At 40.1% G+C, this 19,718-nt stretch overlaps 2 protein-coding genes across 4 annotated transcripts in view; one reads left to right on the top strand and one right to left on the bottom strand.

Moving 5' to 3' along the window:
- EIF2AK4 (eukaryotic translation initiation factor 2 alpha kinase 4) overlaps positions 1-14,569 on the bottom strand; it is a 54,982-nt gene extending 40,413 nt beyond the window's left edge. For 2 of the 3 annotated variants that reach the window (XR_008596587.1, XM_054972933.1), the window contains exons 1-7: positions 14,145-14,569; positions 6,499-6,540; positions 5,260-5,375; positions 4,483-4,585; positions 1,932-2,105; positions 1,411-1,491; positions 973-1,121 (exon numbers count right to left, since the gene is read on the bottom strand). Coding sequence is in view for 2 of the 3 variants with exons in the window: in XM_054972933.1 (XP_054828908.1) it covers positions 973-1,121; positions 1,411-1,491; positions 1,932-2,105; positions 4,483-4,585; positions 5,260-5,375; positions 6,499-6,540; positions 14,145-14,306 (827 nt within the window). In the remaining variant the exon portion in view is untranslated. The remainder of the gene's footprint in view (positions 1-972; positions 1,122-1,410; positions 1,492-1,931; positions 2,106-4,482; positions 4,586-5,259; positions 5,376-6,498; positions 6,541-14,144) is intronic. The other variant, XM_054972934.1, reaches the window with a different exon arrangement.
- Positions 14,570-15,552: 983 nt separating this feature from the next.
- The window catches only part of GPR176 (G protein-coupled receptor 176), a 42,192-nt gene continuing 38,026 nt past the window's right edge, over positions 15,553-19,718 (top strand). Inside the window, exon 1 of the mRNA XM_054970296.1 lies at positions 15,553-16,192. Within this exon, the coding sequence (XP_054826271.1) occupies positions 15,973-16,192 (220 nt within the window). The 5' untranslated portion in view covers positions 15,553-15,972. The remainder of the gene's footprint in view (positions 16,193-19,718) is intronic.

The following is a 19,718-nucleotide window of genomic DNA, read 5'->3' as shown; positions in this document are numbered from 1 at the left end:
ATGGTTTTTGCAGATAGCCTCCTCCCATCGTAGACCTCCCCCCTCCCCCCCAACACACACACAGCATCTTGGGAGGGGGGGAAGAGGGTTCCTGTTTTCCAGGATCAACATCTGGGAGGCATTTCGGACTACTAAAGGAGGGGACATGTGGGGAGGTCCCCCTCTGCAGATGGAACTCCCTTCAATAAGCAAAAATTACCACTGGATCCAAGCCACACTGTGCAACTTCAATAAAATAAATAAAACAAACTCTTTATTTGTAATGGGTGACCAGATTTCCATTTCCTATCTACACTTAAATGTTGGTACGTAAACTGTGCTTTGCAAGAGTACATGAAAGGATGCCTGTTTACAAACTAATTCAGACATCTGGGTTTGGATCTTATAGATTTGATCTATGCGTGCTTCTCTCCAGGCAGTGCAGAAGCAATTCTCTGCTGCAGAACTGGTGCTAATGTTTTTCAAGAGGCTCCAAAATGCGTACCACAAGAATTTAATTTAATTTATTGGATTTATACTCCGCCCTCCCCGCATCAGTGGGCTCAGGGTGGATAACAACACAATTCGAACATATTAAATATCACTAAAAATCTTAAAATTTCTACACAACATCATTAAAATTACAGCTATGCAAAGTATATATACACACATATACATATACATATATTTTTAAAAAAGAGGCAGCACATAATTTAAAATTAGGCGTTCCATACAGCAGTTCTTCCCAGAACAAAATGTGATAAAGGATGGACACAGCATTTACATAGGAGGGCATATGATTTAACGCCCCCCCCCCCCCCCGCAGCTGAAGACCACCTCTTCAGTGCCCAGAACAAAGGTACAGGATCCAGGCCTTAAAACTTTTTAATTTAGATATATGTGGAAGCCCAGCTGGCCTGTGAATACTCTGTGAAACATGCAAGAGGTCTATGGATATACAGCTCGTTTATTCAGAGGGATACTGATACATACTTAGAACGCCCTGTGGAATGTGCACGATTTTTATTGGTCCCTCCATGTTCAATAGCGCCTCCATTTAAACTGGGAGTCATTTTGTGCCCTGCAGCATCTTTACTGGTAGAGCTTTCTTGGCTTATCAAAATGGCATTTTCCAAACGTTCCTGAAAAGACAGAAAGGAGAAGGATAACTGAGCACTCCAATCCTTGCTGCTGAGCAGGCAGGACCCCTGACAGGACAGCATTTCCCAAGAAATGAGGGAGGTGATTTTCACTCATTGCCTCCCCCCTGAAAACATGCACGCCTCACCTCCATGTTGCTCCTGAGGATCTCATCCTCTAACAGAAGCATTGTACAGAGCTCAGTGGGTTGCAGCAGGAGTTGGAGGAGGGGCTGAAAAGTTCCATTCACAGATGGTGATACTTTGGATCTAACACAATTTTTAAAAATACCTGCTTGGCCATTTCTTTCCTTTTTCTTTCTTCTTTCTTTTCTTCTTCCCTTCTCTGGATCTCATCAAGAATTTCACGTTGCTGAAATAAATGTTCATGCAATTAAAAAAAAACCCTGTAGCCTTATAGCAGTGAAGCTGCAAAGAACTGATACCTCAAATAATTGAGAAAAGCTTCAACCACAGCAAGTGAAGACACCCTTAGATGACAAATACAAAAAAAAAAAAGTTGTCTGATCTCCCTAAAATGATGTTCCTACAGGGCACAGGTCCCGTAGGAACAGCTTGAGGGGCAAATAAGAGGTCTGTAGCAGGAAAGGGGAAACTGGAAGGGGCGGGGGGGGGGGGGAGGAATCTTTCATTAGTGAAAATTGTCAGGACCCAAACCACAATGTTCATACCTCATCCAGTTGGCTCCCAACTATTATATTCCCATGCATAGTAACAGCTCAGGACTTCAGCTATCTGAGTTCACATGAAGTGGGGAAGAAAACAGAAATATCTAAAATTTAGGAATCTCACCATTTCCTCTTCTTTCCTTTTCAGATCCTGAATTCGACGTTGTTCTTCCTGGGCCAGCCTTTCTTGTTCCTTTTGTTGATTCTTTAACATTTCTTCATGGAAAGACTTCAGAGGTGGTTTATTGTAATCACTGAGAAATGACTGAACATAATCTGCCAGCTCAAATATCATCACCTGTGAAGGAAAGGCAAATTTGTATCCCGCCTTTTCTCCTTGGACTCAAGGCAGAGAACAATGTAGAAACCAAGCAGCAAAGACAAAAAGCATAACCTAAATCTCATAATTAAAACAGATTGACACACACAATGTACCTATTTAAAAGCATTCAAATGTAAAGCACACAGGATAAGAAAACTCATACTCAAATCTGCTAGAAAATTCACCCTCCACCAACTGCTCTGTGGAATATGACTGTCTTATACAACTTCCTAAATGTAGCAATAGAAGGCACCCTCCTCATCTAGTCCAGCAGGCCATTCCAAACAACTGGACCCAGCACAGAAAAGGCCCATGATCTTGCTATGGCTGTACTGATATTCTTAAGGAAGGGTACCTTAAAGGGGAGGCTGTCTGACGAATTATGTAACTAGCTTAAGGGAATAAATGCAAATTCCAACCCAATTTACACGTATGTGTTAATCAACACCACAGATTTCAGCGACATTCAGAAACATTTAAGACTGCCATGCAAGACAAGCATTAGTAAAGGTCTGACAAACAAAACTACAGAATCTTTTCTTGCTGAAAATCCCAACTGTTTCTGCCTTCTCCCATATGAACTTACCTGACCACTCCACTCATCTTCAGATGCTCAGCTTTTGGTTCCAACCCCCCATCTGAGGCTAGATGGGTGGCCACTTGAGAAAGGGCCTTCTTAGTTGGGGTACCAAAATTCTAGAACTCCCTTCCCAAGGAGAGTAATTTGTCTCCCTCTACTGTTGTCTTCTGTCAGCAGGTAAAGACTTTTTTGTTTTGTTCGGCATTCCCTCCCTAATTGTAATTGCCTCTCCTCCTTTTTTGTGTCTGCATGATGGTTTATTTAATTGTTGTATAACTGTTTTATATGTATTTTAAACACTGTTTTAATGTTTTGATTGTCCACCACCTTAGGCAGAAGGGCAGCATACAAATGTAAGTTAAAAAATGAATATATAAAATGCTGTGAATGTATTATGTGTATTTACCAAGATCAAGATATATATCAGTATCTTTTTTGACAAGAGTATATTATAATCTGAATTCCAATTATAACTATGGAAAACTACTTCGGTTGTGACTTACTGCATTCCGATGGACTGAGCATCTGGTTGATTCAAAGCATTGGTTGGGATCCAGAGGAGTGTTTCTGTGTGTGGAAGTTTTTATGCTCATGAGAGCAACTTTTCTCTCCTCCTGTCTTCCCCTCACAGCCCCAAAAGCAACATTGGGGGGAGCTGTCCATGGGCAAAAATCCCCCCACTGATGGAAACACTCTGCTGGATCCAAACTATAGTTGCATTTAGGCCATTTTAAGGTCCTATGTGATTTTCACATGGATGGTTTGCTCCACCTTGGCTTCCTTACAGCAGCGCTGTTTGGGGAAGCATCCACAAGATGTTGTCCTCTATTCATTTTGCTTCTGCACCTTTCTCATAACACCAAAATGAAAAGGTCTAGATACATTTAAAAATGACAGGCTGGAATTAATAGATTGTAACTATAGATTACTGTAACATAATAATGCTGTCATCATCTAGCCAGCATTCCCGATTTTGAAAAGAAGCCCTCTGGCCATGGGAGTTTGAGGCAAGGAAAGTGCAGAGAAAATTACCACTTAGATGTTACATTGTCACTACAAATGCCTCTGCATTTGCAGCAGCAATGAGAGTTGCACAAAGAATCACCTCTGTGTAGAAGCTGCTTTAGTTCATCTAGGATACTAGGAAGTAATTCCCATTTAATTCAATGGATCAACAGGATAACACTGATTTTGTTCATCAATCTGAATGGGGCACTAATCTTTCTAGAATCATCCACGGGGGTAAGGATAAAGAGAAGGTAATTCTTGAACCATCCCCTCCCCTCAATCTGTGACTGAATGGTTTAGAAACTACAAGAAAAAAGTAATTCTGTTCATGTTCCACAAATGTGCATATGTGAAAAAATAGTATTTATTAAGTTCCAAAATAACTAGATACACAAAAACATTAGTATAAAAGTCAACCCCCTACCCTCTCATTCAAAACTTATAGACACATACAAGTAAAGCTGCCTTAAACCTATTTGAACCAGCATTTGAACCAGCAGTCCTTCTTGTTTAGTCTTCTCTACAATGGCTGATAGGGATTCGCAGGAACAGAGGAGTCTTTCTCCACGCTTGCTATCTATAGCCCTTTAACTGGAGACACCAATGACTGAACCTGTTGCATGTAAAGCAACACTGAGCCACCTCCCACCCACACACTTGTACGTGCACTGCAAACACAGCACATCACATTTTCAAGTGAAAAGCCATACTCTCAGCATTGTTCAATATTTTGTGCAAAATTAATGCCAAAATTAAAGCATTTACCTCTCCACAACGTTGTTTTGCTAATTCCTCTAGTCTGGATTTTAACAAGTCAATGTTTTCATTTGACAAGCCTGTTGCATTTTTAAGTTGAATTTCTGGAACACTATGGTAAAAAAATGAAATTCACAAGGAATAGGACTTTAGCTTCACAAATCTATATGCAAATTATAGAATAGCAATGTACCCCTCTCCATACCATTATACTTCAGCCATTATACATCAACCAAAAATAAATTATATGGTTCTGTAAAATGTATGATTTTGTACACTCCCAATATAAGTGATTTGTTCACATGAGCAAATATGATACTATAAGAGCATATTATCCCCCAGGAATTGACCCCTTTAAACCCCTAACAAATCTCATTTTCTTTTTGCTATCTTGCTTGATGTCGGCATATTCTACTGCTGAATGATTTATTGGGATATAGGAAGGAATTTAAGAGTAGGGGCAAAGAAGTTCCAGCAGACTGGATAATATCAGTGCAGGAACATTTGGGGCCCTAATCATTTTCTGTTTCCTTGGTGTGAGTGTTGTAACCTCAGCTCAGGCTCAGCCAACTTGACATGGCGCTTGAAGTCTTCTTTGTTACCCGATGGCAGTTAACCGAAGCACTCATAAGCATGCTTTGAAATTAATGTACATAGATAAAGACACACCTATTACAAAAACTAAAATTTTAGGCAATAAGACTTGTGACAAACAATCCAAATTACTCGGGTTTGCCTTTCCACTCGTTTAGGAAATTCACAGGATACTTTTTGTTATTTACTCACATATCAGGATAGGTTTGGGGACATTTGACCCACAAGTCAACTTTGGCATACACTTCATGATCACCAGTCAAGCCTTGAGGTCGCAAAACTAAATTGATTTCTGGAGACTGTCGTATCTAAAGCATAAAGAAGAAACAGCATCTTTGTTTATATTAGGGAAAAGCAACTTATTAGGTGTGAACAGCAAGACAAGGTTGGAGACAGACCTCCCTTTAAGATGCCTTTCAGTCCTTTGACCATGTCTGTGGAACGTATGGCAGGAAAAGGGCTCTGCTGAAACCCCCATTGCTGTTTACACACAGAGAAAAATTCCAGCGGGGGGCGGGGGCTGTGCTAATAAAGTTGCAGTTATGACAAAAACAAGCTTTGTGACCATTTAAAAGAGTCATAAAATAGCACAAACTTTTGTGAGTTAGAGGGAGCTAAAGAACTGCATGAGTGAGCAGGAACAGCCCGTGTCTTTGGTCTTTCAGCCTTTGTTCAAAGCAAAATATAGCCACTGTTAAAACATTAGTTACCAATAGGGATCTATAAGTGGTTAGAGATTTTCTCAGTCATTTAGGACTTCCAGAAAGCATCACATTAAAGCTATTTCTAGTTTTTAAAAAATCTGTATCAGGAAGTGCCTTGCTCCTGAAGGAAATCACCCAATGATAACTGCTCACAATGTGTTATCAAACAGCTTCAGAAACAAATGGGCCATGCTAAATTTCAATCCATACCTAGTAGCAGGGAAGGACGCACAGCCATTCTTATAGTCAGCCACAGAAAGGATTGCTTCAGACTTTTAAAAAAGTGTTAACAAAAGAAGCATGAGTAATTTTCTCTCTTCTGTCACTTCTAATCTTATGCAAAATTGGGTTGTGTACACATTTCACATGATTAAATACGTTCTCTGGATGTGGAGCCAAATTGTCTTCTCCCCTCCTTCCAATGCATGGAATGTAAAAGAGCCAGGTGAGAAGCATGAGTCACACTTTCTTTGTTGTCTCTTCCTTAGAATACTGGAAGCAACATCATGAGAAATATGGCCTCCAAAGAAGACAGCCCACTTCCATTTCCTGGAAGAGGATCGGCTTAGTTGTGAGGAAGCGCCTCCCACACTGGTGCTGTCTTAACAGGCGACTTTCTCAAAAGCTTATCTACTCATGAAGAAGCCATACAAGCTGCCATGCCACACAAAGGCAAAAGGACTTTGCATCTAGCAGTCGATGAATGAGCTACAATTGTAGTATGTACCTGAGGAAAATTACTGTTTTGTTCAAGAGTGACAGATAAAATCTGAAAGAGAAATGGTATGCATCTCTGGGTGGAAGATTAAAAGCTGTTCTAAGTCACCACCAGTATTTGTTTACAATTCATTATTTACTAAGTGACAAAACAAATGGTCTAAATAGGCTCATCCTTTGTTTGGACCTCTGAAATAGTTAACTAAGTGGCATTCCCTTCGTAGTCCTTGCATATTTATTTATTTACATTATTTATAGCCCCTCTTTCTCAATGAGACACAAGGCAGATTACAAGTGTGAGTCACTACAGTCTATTTCAAAGACATTCCAATAAACATGTAACTGGATATATACAAGCAAATTTACCTGCAGAAGGCCCTTTTCAGATGAGCAAAGTTGCCATGGTGGAACACAGTGAGAGATACTCCCATAGATATGATGGACCAAGGCTGTTAAGAGCTTTGAATATGATAGCAACACCTTGAATTAAGATGAATAACTGATGTAGCCTACGGAGTGACTGCAGAATGGGGGTATCATAGTATATACTATAAGTTTGGCATTTGGGTGATTAGACTTACTACCATAATAACAACAACAACAACATTCAATTTATTTACTGCCCTTCAGGACAACTTAATGCCCACTCAGAGCCGTTTACAAAGTATGCCATTATTATGCCCACAACAAACACCCTGTGAGGTGGGTGGGGCTAAGAGAGCTCCAGAGAGCTGTGACTAGTCCAAGGTCACCCAGCTGGCTTCAAGTGGAGGGGTGGGGAATCAAACCCAGCTCTCCAGATTAGAGTCCCGTGCTCTTAACCGCTACACCAAACTGGCTCTCCAGTAGGCATAGCAGTTTGATAAACATGGTCTCCTTCTAGTGAAAACAGCTACAGGGTACAATCCCATGACCTGTGGGGGTAAAAAGATCAGAGAATTTACCCTTCCCCCACCCACCCCCGTTTTCTGATCCTAGAAAAGTTGATTCCTAGTGTCATGGGACTCACAGCCATACAAGATAGAGAGAGTGCACTAAGGAAGAAGAAGGGGGACAAAACTGCCCTCTCCCCCTTTTTCACTGAAGCCAACAAGTATAAATAGTGCTATTCTTAATAACATAGCAAGATTAAAGTCAAAAGGACATTCAGTTTCTGATGTGAATAGATGCAAAATGAAATTCCAAAGCTGTACAACACAGATAAATAGCAACATGGAATGTAAGAGCTAATATGAATCAAGGTAAACTTGAAATTTTAAAATGAGAAATGGAACTCTTAAACTTTGAGTGAAGTAAAGTAGACTGGATTAGGACATTTGCACTCAGAACTACAAATGTTTTACTCTGGAAATGACAAACTCAGAAAAAATGGTGTTGCTTTAAAAGTGAGGCAAGATGTAGCACAAACAATCAGGAGCTATAATACAAAGTCTGACCAAATAATATCAGACTTCACAGAAAGTCTATTAATATAACCACAACTCAAGTTTACACCCCAACTACAGATGCCAAAGAGGAAGAAACTGAAATCTTTTACAAAAGTGTCCAGGAAGAAATTGATCATACGCCTAAACAAGATTAGCTGATAATCGTAGGTGACTGGAATACAAAAACAAGAGACAAAGCAGAACCATTGTCAGAAAATATGGACTAGGAGTATGAAACGAAGCAGGAGAGTGACTCACAGAATTCTTGGAAGCCAACAATTTGTTCATTGCAGACATATCCTTCCGGGACCCAAATAGATGACTGTATATGAATGAACAATTATATATGTGGTCATCACTGGATAATCACTACATCACTACAGAGATCAAACATATCACATAATCAAAAGCAGAAGATGAAGAAGCTCTTTAGCTCTGCTAAAATAAGACTATGAGCTGATTTTGGTATAGACCACAAATTGTTAATATCAAAAATTAGACTAAAGCTGAAGAAAAACATTACAACAATCATAGCGCCAAAATATAATCTAAGTAACATTCCTAAAGAGTTTAAAGACTCTGTAAAGAACAGATTTGCAAGACTAAATTCAATTTAACGTCAATCAGAAGAACTATGGATTGAAACCAGAGACATTGTTCCTTGATAATCTGCAAAGACTAGTCCTGCAGCCAAAAGAAAGGAAAAGCCTCAATGGATGACTGACAAAACTCTTTAAACTGCTAGAGACAAACGAAAAGCAAAAAGTAAAAGCTGACAGATAATAGAATTCTAAATGAAACTTCACACACAGAGACAAAGAGAACTATTATAATAATCAGTACAAAGAAACAGAAGAAAACAAAAAGGAAGATCTGTTCCACAAGATCTAGGAAATCAAAAGAAAATTCAAACCACGTCTCAGGATGTGAAACGATCCACACTGGAATACATTACCTCATCAGGACAAAATCAAGAAAAGATAAAAACAATACACTGAAGAACGATACAGAAGAGATGAAAGGAGGGCAGATTCCTTCAATTAGGAATTTTTTGATGAAGAACCCACAATTTTAAAAAGTTATGTGAAAGCAGCACTCAGAGCAATTGGGAGAAACAATCACCTGGAGTAGATGGGATATCAGTAAAGATATTTCAAGTTACAGAAACTGAGTCCATCAAAATTTTAAACAAAAATAGGCCATCAAATATGTCAAATATGGAAAATAAAGCAATGTCCCACAGACTAGAAATGCTCACTCTACAATACAATTCCAAAAAAGAAGACATCATACATTGCAGCAGAACTATCAGACATCACATTAATTTCCCATACAAGTAAAATGATGCTCAGAATTTTACAACAAAAATTCTCACCATATATGAAACAAGAAACACACTAGATTGAAAAATTTATCATGCTCACTGGGGCATACCAGAGAATTTCAGAAGAAAAATCAGTTTGTGTTTATAGATTACAGAAAAACTTCTGACAGGGTGGATCATGAAAAGCTATGGATGATATTAAAAGAAATGGGTGTGCCACAACATCTGATTATGTTGATGAGCAACCTGTACTCTGGAGAAGAGGCTACTGTTGGGACAGAATATGAGGAACAGAATGGTTTCCTATTAGCAAATGTGTTAGACAAGGATGTATTGTATCCTGTTCAACCTATATGCAGAACGTACTGTAAGAAAAGCTGGATTAGATTTAGAAGAAGGTGGAGTGAAAATTGGTGGAAGGAACATTGACAATTTGAGATACACAGATGATACCACATTAGTGGCAGAAAATAGTGAAGACTTGAAAAGACTACTGACTAAGATAAAAGAGTAAGTGCCAAAGCAGGATTATAGCTGAATATCAAGAAGATAAAAGCAACAACTACTGAGGAATTACACAATTTTCAGGCTGACATTGAAGAAATTGAAATTGTTGATGATTTTCTATTCCTTGGCTCAACCAAAAGGAAAATTGCAACTGAGAAAAAAGGAGACTGACCCTTGGAAGGAAAAGATTCTTAAGGACAAGAGTGTTGCAGGGGACCAAAATCAATATAATTCATACTATGTTACTCCCATTACTATGTATGGATGTGAAAATTGGATAACTAAGAAAGCTGACAGGAAGAAAATGGATTCATTTGGAATATGGTGCTGGAGGAGAGTTTTACAGACACTATGGATAGCTAAAAAGACAAATAAGTGGATTCTAATTCAAATCAAGTCTGAATTCTCCCTAGAAGTTAAACTGAGGCTACTGTACTTTAGTCACATCATGAGAAGACAAGACTCACTGGAAAAGACAATAATGCTGGGAAAAGTAGTAGAAAAAGAGGAAGACCCAAAATGAGGTGGATTGACTCAATAAAGGAAGCCACGGCCTTAAGTTTGCAAAACCTAAGGCTGTTAATGACAGGACATTTTGGAGGTCACTAATTCATAGGGTAACCATAAATTAGAAGGCAGTTGATGGGACTTAACACACACATCTGTAATGCCTTTTCTGGAGTTAGTGGGAATCTAACCTCAAAGTTTTGACAAACATGCTATCACCCCTTACTAGCTTAAAGGCTAGAATTAGATGACAGTTGATTTAGAAAATGGAAGGAAGTAAGACACAGCCATTACCACCCATGGTGTGTATTTTCATTTCTTTTGCCTTGTTACTATAGGACAAAAACATTTTTGAAGGATTACTAAAACTATTGTTCAGGATGCTGGAAAGAAGCACACCACAACCACAAGCACACATGCCACAGATGCACCACTTTTAACACTGAAAAGGGAAGAAATGATGACACATGCAAGTGATAAACAGAAGAGCTCATGATTGGCTATTACTCGATAACATGAGCACTATGTGAAAAACTGACTCAAGATGAAAGTAGCTATTAAATAAGTAGCCAACAAGCATCAAACACAGTCTAACCAACATCAATACCACTGTTGTGCATCAGCATTTATCAGCATAAGGTGACTCCAGTAAGATATAAATAGATGCAATCAATCATGTAACCAACTCAGTAAATATGTGGTAAGTTTTTTTTTAAAGGCTGAATTAACTAGGGCAAGCCATGTATACAGGATATTACTTAAGGAAAAATACAAAACCTACCAAGAATTAATTACAGGATGACCCAATTTTGTTTAAGAACAGCAGACATCTGGCTACATCATTAAAATACAATTCTGAAAAGGCTGCTACCGCAAAGTGACAGAAGTGGACATCGCTGCTAGTTTCACAAAAGCCTGTGCCTAAGCCATTTGGATGCTCAGCTACAGGGAAAGAACCTGGTAACCAGCGATGTACAGAATGAACCCAGTCGGCAAAAAGTTAGTGTTGTGTCATCACTTGGACTGACACCATCTTAAACATCTTATATACATGTGGCCTGATATTTTGATACTAATAATGACAATAATTATAATAACAATAATGTGCTTATATACCACTCTTCTAAACAGTATCTAAAAAAGGGAGCTTTGACTCTTGAAAGCTTATACCTTGAAAATCTCATTGATCTCTAAGGCGCCACTGGACTCAAATGCTGCTATTCCATTGAATGGCTACATCTTAAAATATTTATACATATTTCATCACAAATAATTTCCCAGTCAAGTTTTGAACTTGTTTGAATATGTTTAAAGCATATTGTGTTTTATTCACTCCTCCCTTCCATGATCAAACATTATAGTTCAACTACTTTTAGTTTACTGGGCACTAATCTGTCTAGAAGAATCATGTTGTTTACTAATCTAAACTAAAATCATATTATGCAAAAGATTTAGGCTATCAGAAAAAAATGTCCAATTCAAGTGTTTCCAGAAAGACCAGATTTCTGGCATTCACATTTTTGTGGAAATAGTGACAAGGCCTGCGAGTTCTCACCCTCACTGACATTCATAGCTTCAGGCTTTGTGCTCCTGCTCCCCATCTTGCAATCTCTCAACCCACCTCATTATGAGCTCAGTTCCAGAATTTTTAGTTGATATTCCAGTACAACATTTTAGACACTTTGCTAAACTCATAACTTTGCATTTGTCCAAAAAGATAGTTTCATGTGGGTAGCTGTGTTGGTCTGCAATAGAATTGTAAGATTCGAGTCCAGAAGCATCTACAGTGAAATCCTAAGCAGAGTTACTCCAGTCTAAGCCCACTGATTTCAATGTTAAAGACCAACAAGATTTCCAGAGCCATAAGCTTGATGACAGCCACCATTCATTAAAAAAAAAATCTTTTAACTGACTGACATTCTTACAAAGTAAGTCTAGTTTTGAGCTTTGGTCCCCAAATATGGTTTCATAAACTGTTTGTTTTCCTGGAAGAAACAAGTTATTTTTTAATTACAATGTTTTAGGATTAGATTGTTACTCACAGGTATAACAGCTGGTCTCAGAGCCAGAAACATTTTTTCTTTACCCTCAAATTTTAGCCTAGTTCTACAAGAATGTGTCAGGAAATCTTGGGCAAGTTATTTTAACTAACAGATCAAGAAGAAATAGTATCAAGTGTCACACACAAGTATCTTGAGAAAGGCAGCCTTGTCTTCAGGGAAAATATTGTAAATAATGATCCTGCTAATTACACTTGAGGTAACAGGAGTTTTATTGGTGTTAATTCTGAGTATACACAAGGGAGTTCACAGTTTAGCAACAGCTCTTGGGAAAGGCAAAAAAGAACAACTCTCTTTGAAACTTATTATCTCACATTGGAGAATTCAAACGATGATTAATAATTAATTACCACATACCTAGGTATCTCAAATAAAGGAGAGAAAGGAAAGAGATTCAGACAAGACATGACGCATAATGTTCATACTGGACAATTAGAGCACAGCACTAACAGGAAGCTGCCCTTCTTCATGGGTCTTTTCACTGGATCAAAAGGTATTATCACCACTGATGATCTGCCTCATGGATACACAATGAAAACATGGAGGAAAGTATAATCAAGTGTTCTGTCTACTTAAAAATATAGAACAGGGGAGTTCTCCTTTGCAAGTTGTCCCGTTCTCTTCTAGGGAGCTAATTCCTGAAATCAGAATAAGTTCTTAAAGATACAGGATTTCTAGCCTCTCCGGGAACCAATATCAAGATAATTCAAATTATGGTATTCCCCATTGCCATGTAAGGACAGTGAAGTTGGACAGTGAAGAAAGTTGACAGGAAGAAAACTGTGGATACCATGGACAGCCAAAAAGACAAATAAGTGGGTACTAGATCAAAGCAAGCCTGAATCCTCCCTAGAAGCTAAAAATGACAAAACTGTGGCTATTGTTCCTTGGTCACATTATGAGAAGCCAAGATTCTCTGGAAAAGTCAATAATGCTAGGAAAAGTAGAAGGTAGTAGGAAAAGAGGAAGACTTAAAATAAGATGGCTTGACTCAATAAAAGAAGCGATGTCCTCCAATTTGCAAGATGTGAGCAAGTCTGTTAGTGATAGGATGTTTTGGGGGTCTCTCACTCATAGGGTCGCCATAGGTCGGAGGCGACTTGACAGTACATAACACACAACACACATGACATAACACTCTTGCAGTCCATGTTGATTACCTTGAATAAGTATCACTCTCACCCAGCTACAAAGGACATAAACTAGGGTTTCATATAAAATGACTGCTAACACATACAATTTAAAATTACTTATGTACAGCTCCTGTTACATGCAAAGGATTGTTTGTGTGCAATAGATTGCCACCTAGATTAGCAGTTTGGCCATCAAAGATACATCCACGTTTCTGCAGACTCCTACAACTGACAAGCCCAACATTTAGCCATAATGTGGCAGATGTGCTGCAGCATGTGTCTTGTTTGTACAATTCTTTGTGTATCCAAAAAAGTGGCTCTGGCTCACAAAAACTCATGCTGCACTAAATATGTAAGTCTATTATAAAAGCACTCTATACTTTCACACATAGTAGGATTCAAGTGTTTTCTACTCTCCTCCAACCACAGCCTGAAAAGATAGAAACAGACACTTTTGTAACAGTTCTGAATAGTTAAAAGTGTGTTAATAGTCTCTTCATCAGCCTGATGTTCATTTAAATGGTACAGTAAGAAGAAAGCCAGACAACCGCTGTAGTTTGGTCTGGGGGTGGGGGGGCGTATCTCATTCCATAACTAATTGAACGCCATGCTTACTGCTCACTATTTAAATACGCACACCCACAGCCAAGTTACAGTCCTCAGGAAATTGCTCGGAAGGTCAGCCTGCCCCGTTTTACCTTCCACGGCCGGTCATGCCGCAAATCCTGGAAATCTTGCCCGTAGATGGCCTCTAGCACTTGCAGCTCGTTCTCCTGCCGGTGTTGATAGCTTTCGGGCTGCTCGGGAGAGCCGTTGGCCGCCTCTGCTCGCGGCTGCCATGCACCGCTCATCCGGGCCATGTCAGCTCCACCGAGCACGGCCCGGAGACGGCAGGCGCTCTTGCGTCCCCTGCCTGCCTTCCACAGTTCAACAGCGTTAGGCCAAGCAGAGCGGAAGCCGCTCTACTTGCAAACTCCACCAAATGTCGGTGCTGCCCCTTGCGACAGCGCGAAAAGAGAGCCTAGGCGAGCGCTGCCTCACAAAGACAGTCTATAGACGCCGGGCGAAACTGCTGCTTTTCGACGCTCGCCCGGCGTTTCCTCAAAAACTTCTTCCAGGTTTCTGAGCGCGCTTCTGCAAAAACCAAAAACAACCACAACTTTACCCTTCGCTCAAGTAAAGAACAAGCTGAAGTCGTTTATTGTTTCCCCTAGTAAGGCTCCTGAGCGTTAGTAGCTGGCCAGCAGGCAGAAATTCTACACCATAGATAAGCTGACCTGTTTAATTTTGTAGCCACAGGAGTCTCCTCTAAAATGCTGTGCATCCTCTGATTCGTGCAGGGCTCCTGCTTTTTTTGGAAATTGCCCCCACTCTTCTGAAATGCCTGGTGTTCTACTTTGAGGGGTACATACTGGATCATCCTGTACTTTCCCCTTCTACTACTTCTATTCATGAGGTGGAGTAGGACAGAAGGTTAAATTACATTGTAATTTATTTTAGTAAATTAGTAACTACTAAATTTTACCATGGATTTCATCCGGGTGTAAAACAGGTGCCGTGTTTTGCCCACTTTTCATAGTTAATCTAAATCAGAAGTAGAACTTTTCATGGTTAATTAATCTAAATCAGAAGTAGACATCCCTTTTGTCCCAAGGACAGAAAAAATGAAAAACACCCTCGTTTCCTTTTTTCTTTCCTCCCCTCGACCATTGATCTGACAGCTCCAAAAGCAAGATGGCTGCCACCGAAAAGCAGACCCCTCGCCTGAGGATCATGTGACGTGCTCTTTCTTCTTCTGGTTCTCTATGAAAACGGCATCAAGCAATTCAGCAGTCAGTCCTGAGGGCAAAGCAAGCAGCTGCAATCGGTCCGGAAACCTCTGAAGAGTTGCTGGAATTTATACTTCTGCAGTCTGTGGAACGGCACAAATACAGACTGCAGAAGGGGGACGCTATTGCCTCAAGCGCTCCATGGTGTTCGAATCTTTTTTAAAATATTTGCGCTTAATTTGAAGCTGCGGGGATAGAAAACCACATGGGAGTTTTTGGTTCATTGGAGACTGAAACGGCACCTGTTTTTAGGATTCTAGGGAAGATATGAAAAAGCTAAGTAGAACCTTGACATGAGAAGAAACAGCTCAGGTGGCCTCGTTTGAGGTAAGGAAGTTACAATCACTGGTGTGGAAATGGATTGTATTTTGCCTTCATTCACGCGTCTGGCCGCGCAGTCACACTGAGGACATGTAGCAGCATTGATGAAGCAAGAAATATGGGACACGTAAGGGCAAGGGTCGACCAGCTGCCCCTCTTTCCCAGTCTTTCGTGAGTACGATTGAGACATTAAAAAAGCGAGCCTGGCTTTGCGGGAATACGGGAATTCAAGGAAGACATAATAACACAATGTGTTTAGAGACACAATGTGTTTATAGATGCCGTTTCTGCCTGTGTGATGTCCATAGCGAGAGAATAGCCTCGGATCCGTGCGGGGTGATTGTTAGGTAAGGAGGAGGAAGAAAAACACCTCGCCATGGGGTACAATGCAAGCTGGGCTTCAGTCAACGAAAGTGAGCGGGGGCTCTCTCAGGCGATCACCAACGCTTTCAACGCATCCAGCGCACAAATTGTGGGGATCAACAGAAGCTCCTATGGGACTGGGACTTTAGAAGAGGTGGAATACAGAGAAGGACACACGTATAGATATTTTACTGCCACAGCGCAAATTGTCATCTTCATAGGCTCTTTGTTAGGTAAGTGAACACGCTTGCAGATTTTATTTACAGGGGATTGCCCTACAGGAAGTGACTCCCAGAATCAATCATTTGTGTTTTTTCTCTTCAGCAAAGCTACAGACATCACAATTCAACTTCATGACATTTCTTCCAAGGAGTATTCTGCTGATGGCCTTTTAGGCAGCATATAGCTTTTAGGGAGGGTTTTGCGTAGAGGGGGAGGTGGGCTAATACAAAATATAATAATTATATCTCAGCTTTTCTTGATTGTTAATATTAGGTGCATGTGCTGTTTACAAAATCTTTTGAAACAAGGGTAGAGATAAATGTATGCTTTGGTATTTCAGTAAAAATAATACAAATATTTTAAGTAATAATACACTTTTGTTATTTTATATTGTGCTACTTGATGGGTTCCTAATTTATCCTTAAAACCCCGCTGTGGTACTGTACAATATGGTTTTGAATGTTTGCATTTGTTTTTCTGCTGAAGTAGGAAAAGTTGTGTTAAAACTGAAATAGGGCCGCAGGCTGAAATGCTTTGCAGAGTCTTAGGACCAAGCTAGATGAGGTACAGGGAGATAGGTGAACCCATCTAGTCCCCACAGGTTTTATTTTAATCTGATTGGGGCCATGGCACTGAAGAAGGGACTGTTTAACCCTTATTCCCACATATTTTCTGATGAAAGTCCCATCACCATACAGCTGCTATTTCACAGTGGAAAACATAGAAGAAGAGTTTTCTTGCATCTCAGAGTCCATGGGATTTGAGCAAACTGACTTAGTGCATTATTATGCCCTAGGGTTTTAGGAGCCAAACCAACAAATACATATTATCTAAGTGTGTTGTAGGTGAAGGATAGTTGCTTAGTGAGACACTCAAAAGTCAACATACTGTGCTATGGTGAACTTATAATAATATTATTATAACTGCTATTCGTGTACTATATCTCTAAGTTTGATTATTTTGAGCATAGTGTCAGAACTGATATCTTGTTGTGGGGAGAGAGAGAAGTGCGTGTCTAGAATCCTCCAAATGGTTAAATCAAACTGACAGTGTTTGATAATATGTTAAGCAATGTGTGCACCATATAGGCACATATGTGTCTGCCTCTAGGTGCTGGATGCAGTTTTTCTTTATAAAGAGCACCCTTCTGCATGTTCAAACTGCATTCAGAAGGGCAGACTGCTTAGGAAAGCCTGTTTCTTGCACGATGCTCCCTCTCCTCCATGTACAGCAGGGGTGGGGAACCTTTTTTCTGCCAAGGGCCAATTGGGATATTTATAACATTGTTCGCGGGCCATAAAAATTATCAACTTAAAAATTAGCCTGCTATATTTGGTCAAACATTTAATTAACTCACCCCTAATGTGATGGCTGGAACTGCGTCTCTTTGGTAATTTTCTCTTCATAGTGGCAAAAACTGGAGTGTCTGCTGGAAGCTACTTTGAGGGGCTACAAACTTGATCTTCCCAATGTTCAATACCCACCAAGCGCACGAAGCAATAGGCACAACCTGATTGCTTCTGCACCACGCATTCCGTGGCGCTGCCGCCGGGTCGAGCCAGGGGCGCAAGTGCACGAAGCAACAGGCACAGCCTGGTCGTTTCTGTGCTGCGTAGCCCGCGGTGCTGGTACTGGGTCAGGCTGGGGGGGGGGTGTAGTTGGGGGCCAGCATGGGCCACAGCACCTCCTTCAGAGAGCTGTGCTCGAGGCGGCTGCCGGTTCCACCTTAATGGTGGCCTGCGGGCCAGACCAAATGATTTCGTGGGCTGATGTTCCCCACTCCTGATGTACAGAATTGTAAACTTGTAGAATTTTGTGGATCTTTAGATATCCGGAACTGATAGCTGGACAAATCTGTATCCTGTTCACTTTAAAATGTCTTGTTCTATCATTGCTTTAATCATTATATTTACTTTTCTTACTTCAAGGGGAAAGTTGATGCAAACATTCCAACCTTTTTGTCTTGTTGATTGAAGATAAGTTAGAAGACAGTTATTTGGAGTTTTCTAATATCTGAAGAAGGGATCTTTGACTCTTGTTGGTCTTTAAGGAGCCACTGGACTCAAATCAAGGATATATACAGTGAATGTTGTGGATGATGATGTTTTGAATTTGTACTCTTTGCTACTGGACAAGTTGGAGTCCTAATGTTCTAAAGAGGGTTAATTGAATACAGGATGGTAATGCACTGAGATTAGCTAGTGTTTTTCATTGATGGACTTCTGGAAATGAATGTGGTTTTCTTGATAATTGGGGAATGAATTACTTGGCCATGCAGTCTGAAACTGTTGATACAGACAATTTTTTCTTAATCTTCCCAGACAAAATCACATTAGTATTGTTAAAATTAATAAGGAGTCTACAAGTCTGAGTTTGCTTTGGTAACCAGCAAAAATGTTATGCTAAAGCGTAACATCAAAGGCAAGAGTCCAGTTGCCCCTCAAGTTGAGGAAATGCTGGGTTCTTGCACTGAGCTTGGGAGGCAGTTGGAAGTGCTGAGGTCTCATTGCTTTTGAGTGCCTGGGAAAATCAGCACAATAGATAGGCACAAGCCTCTGCCCTAGATGAAAAGAGATAATCACCACTGGTGACCTGGTGATTGCCACTGTAGTCTCTTGACTACATTTAAAATTGATTTCTGTTTATCTGCTTATGCTCTCCCTGAACCAAGTTAAAATATTATTATTATTATAAGCACCTCAGAGCAGGGACTTGTCTTTTGTGTGGGCCAGAGCAGATGTAGCACTATCCATTCACCTAAATATGGTTACACAATCAGGCGTGTCCTGTGGGCTCCCAATCTGTCCCACCACCCCACAGTCAGGCATTGTTAAAAACATTGAGTTAATACTAAGGTAAAGGTAGTCCCCTGTGCAAGCACTGAGTCATTACTGACCCATGGGGGGACGTTGCATCATGACGTTTTCTTGGCAGACTTTTTATGGGGTGGCTTGTCATTGCCTTCCCCAGTCATCTGCACTTTACCACCAGGAACCTGGCTACTCATTTTACCGACCTCAGAAGGATGGAAGGCTGAGTCAACCTTGAACTGGCTATCTGAACCCGGCTTCCACTAGGATCAAACTCAGGTCGTGAGCAGAGTTTGGGCTGAGTACTGCAGTTTACCACTCTGCGCCATGGGGCTCTGCTAGTTAATACTACAGTTCATTATATTCCTCGCTGTGCCAGAGGTATCCTGTGTTATGGACAAGACTTTTCTGTTTTTGAATGTGAATTCTTCCTTTGCAAATGAAGGTTATGGTTGATAACCATCCATTAATCTCACCGATCGGAGCAGGGAGTAGAATGCTAATCCAAGAAGATGGGAGGCTCCCACTGATGCTATCACTGTAACACAATCAGGACTAGTATAATGTGCCACAGGCATGAAAGATAGGTGCAGAGCCACTCTGTAGTTTATTTAATGGTTTCTGTGTTTTGAATCTAAAGATATTTTTTTATTTAAAATGAATTTTTAAAAATGTCTGAAATTTGTTATAAATTTCAATAAAACAATTTAAAGAATAAACCAAAACT

Source organism: Eublepharis macularius, chromosome 2 (assembly GCF_028583425.1).
Source record: "Eublepharis macularius isolate TG4126 chromosome 2, MPM_Emac_v1.0, whole genome shotgun sequence".
In the NCBI taxonomy this organism is placed as follows: Eukaryota; Metazoa; Chordata; class Lepidosauria; order Squamata; family Eublepharidae; genus Eublepharis; species Eublepharis macularius.
Note: the sequence above shows the minus strand (reverse complement) of the source record. Positions and strands in the feature narration are given on the sequence as shown.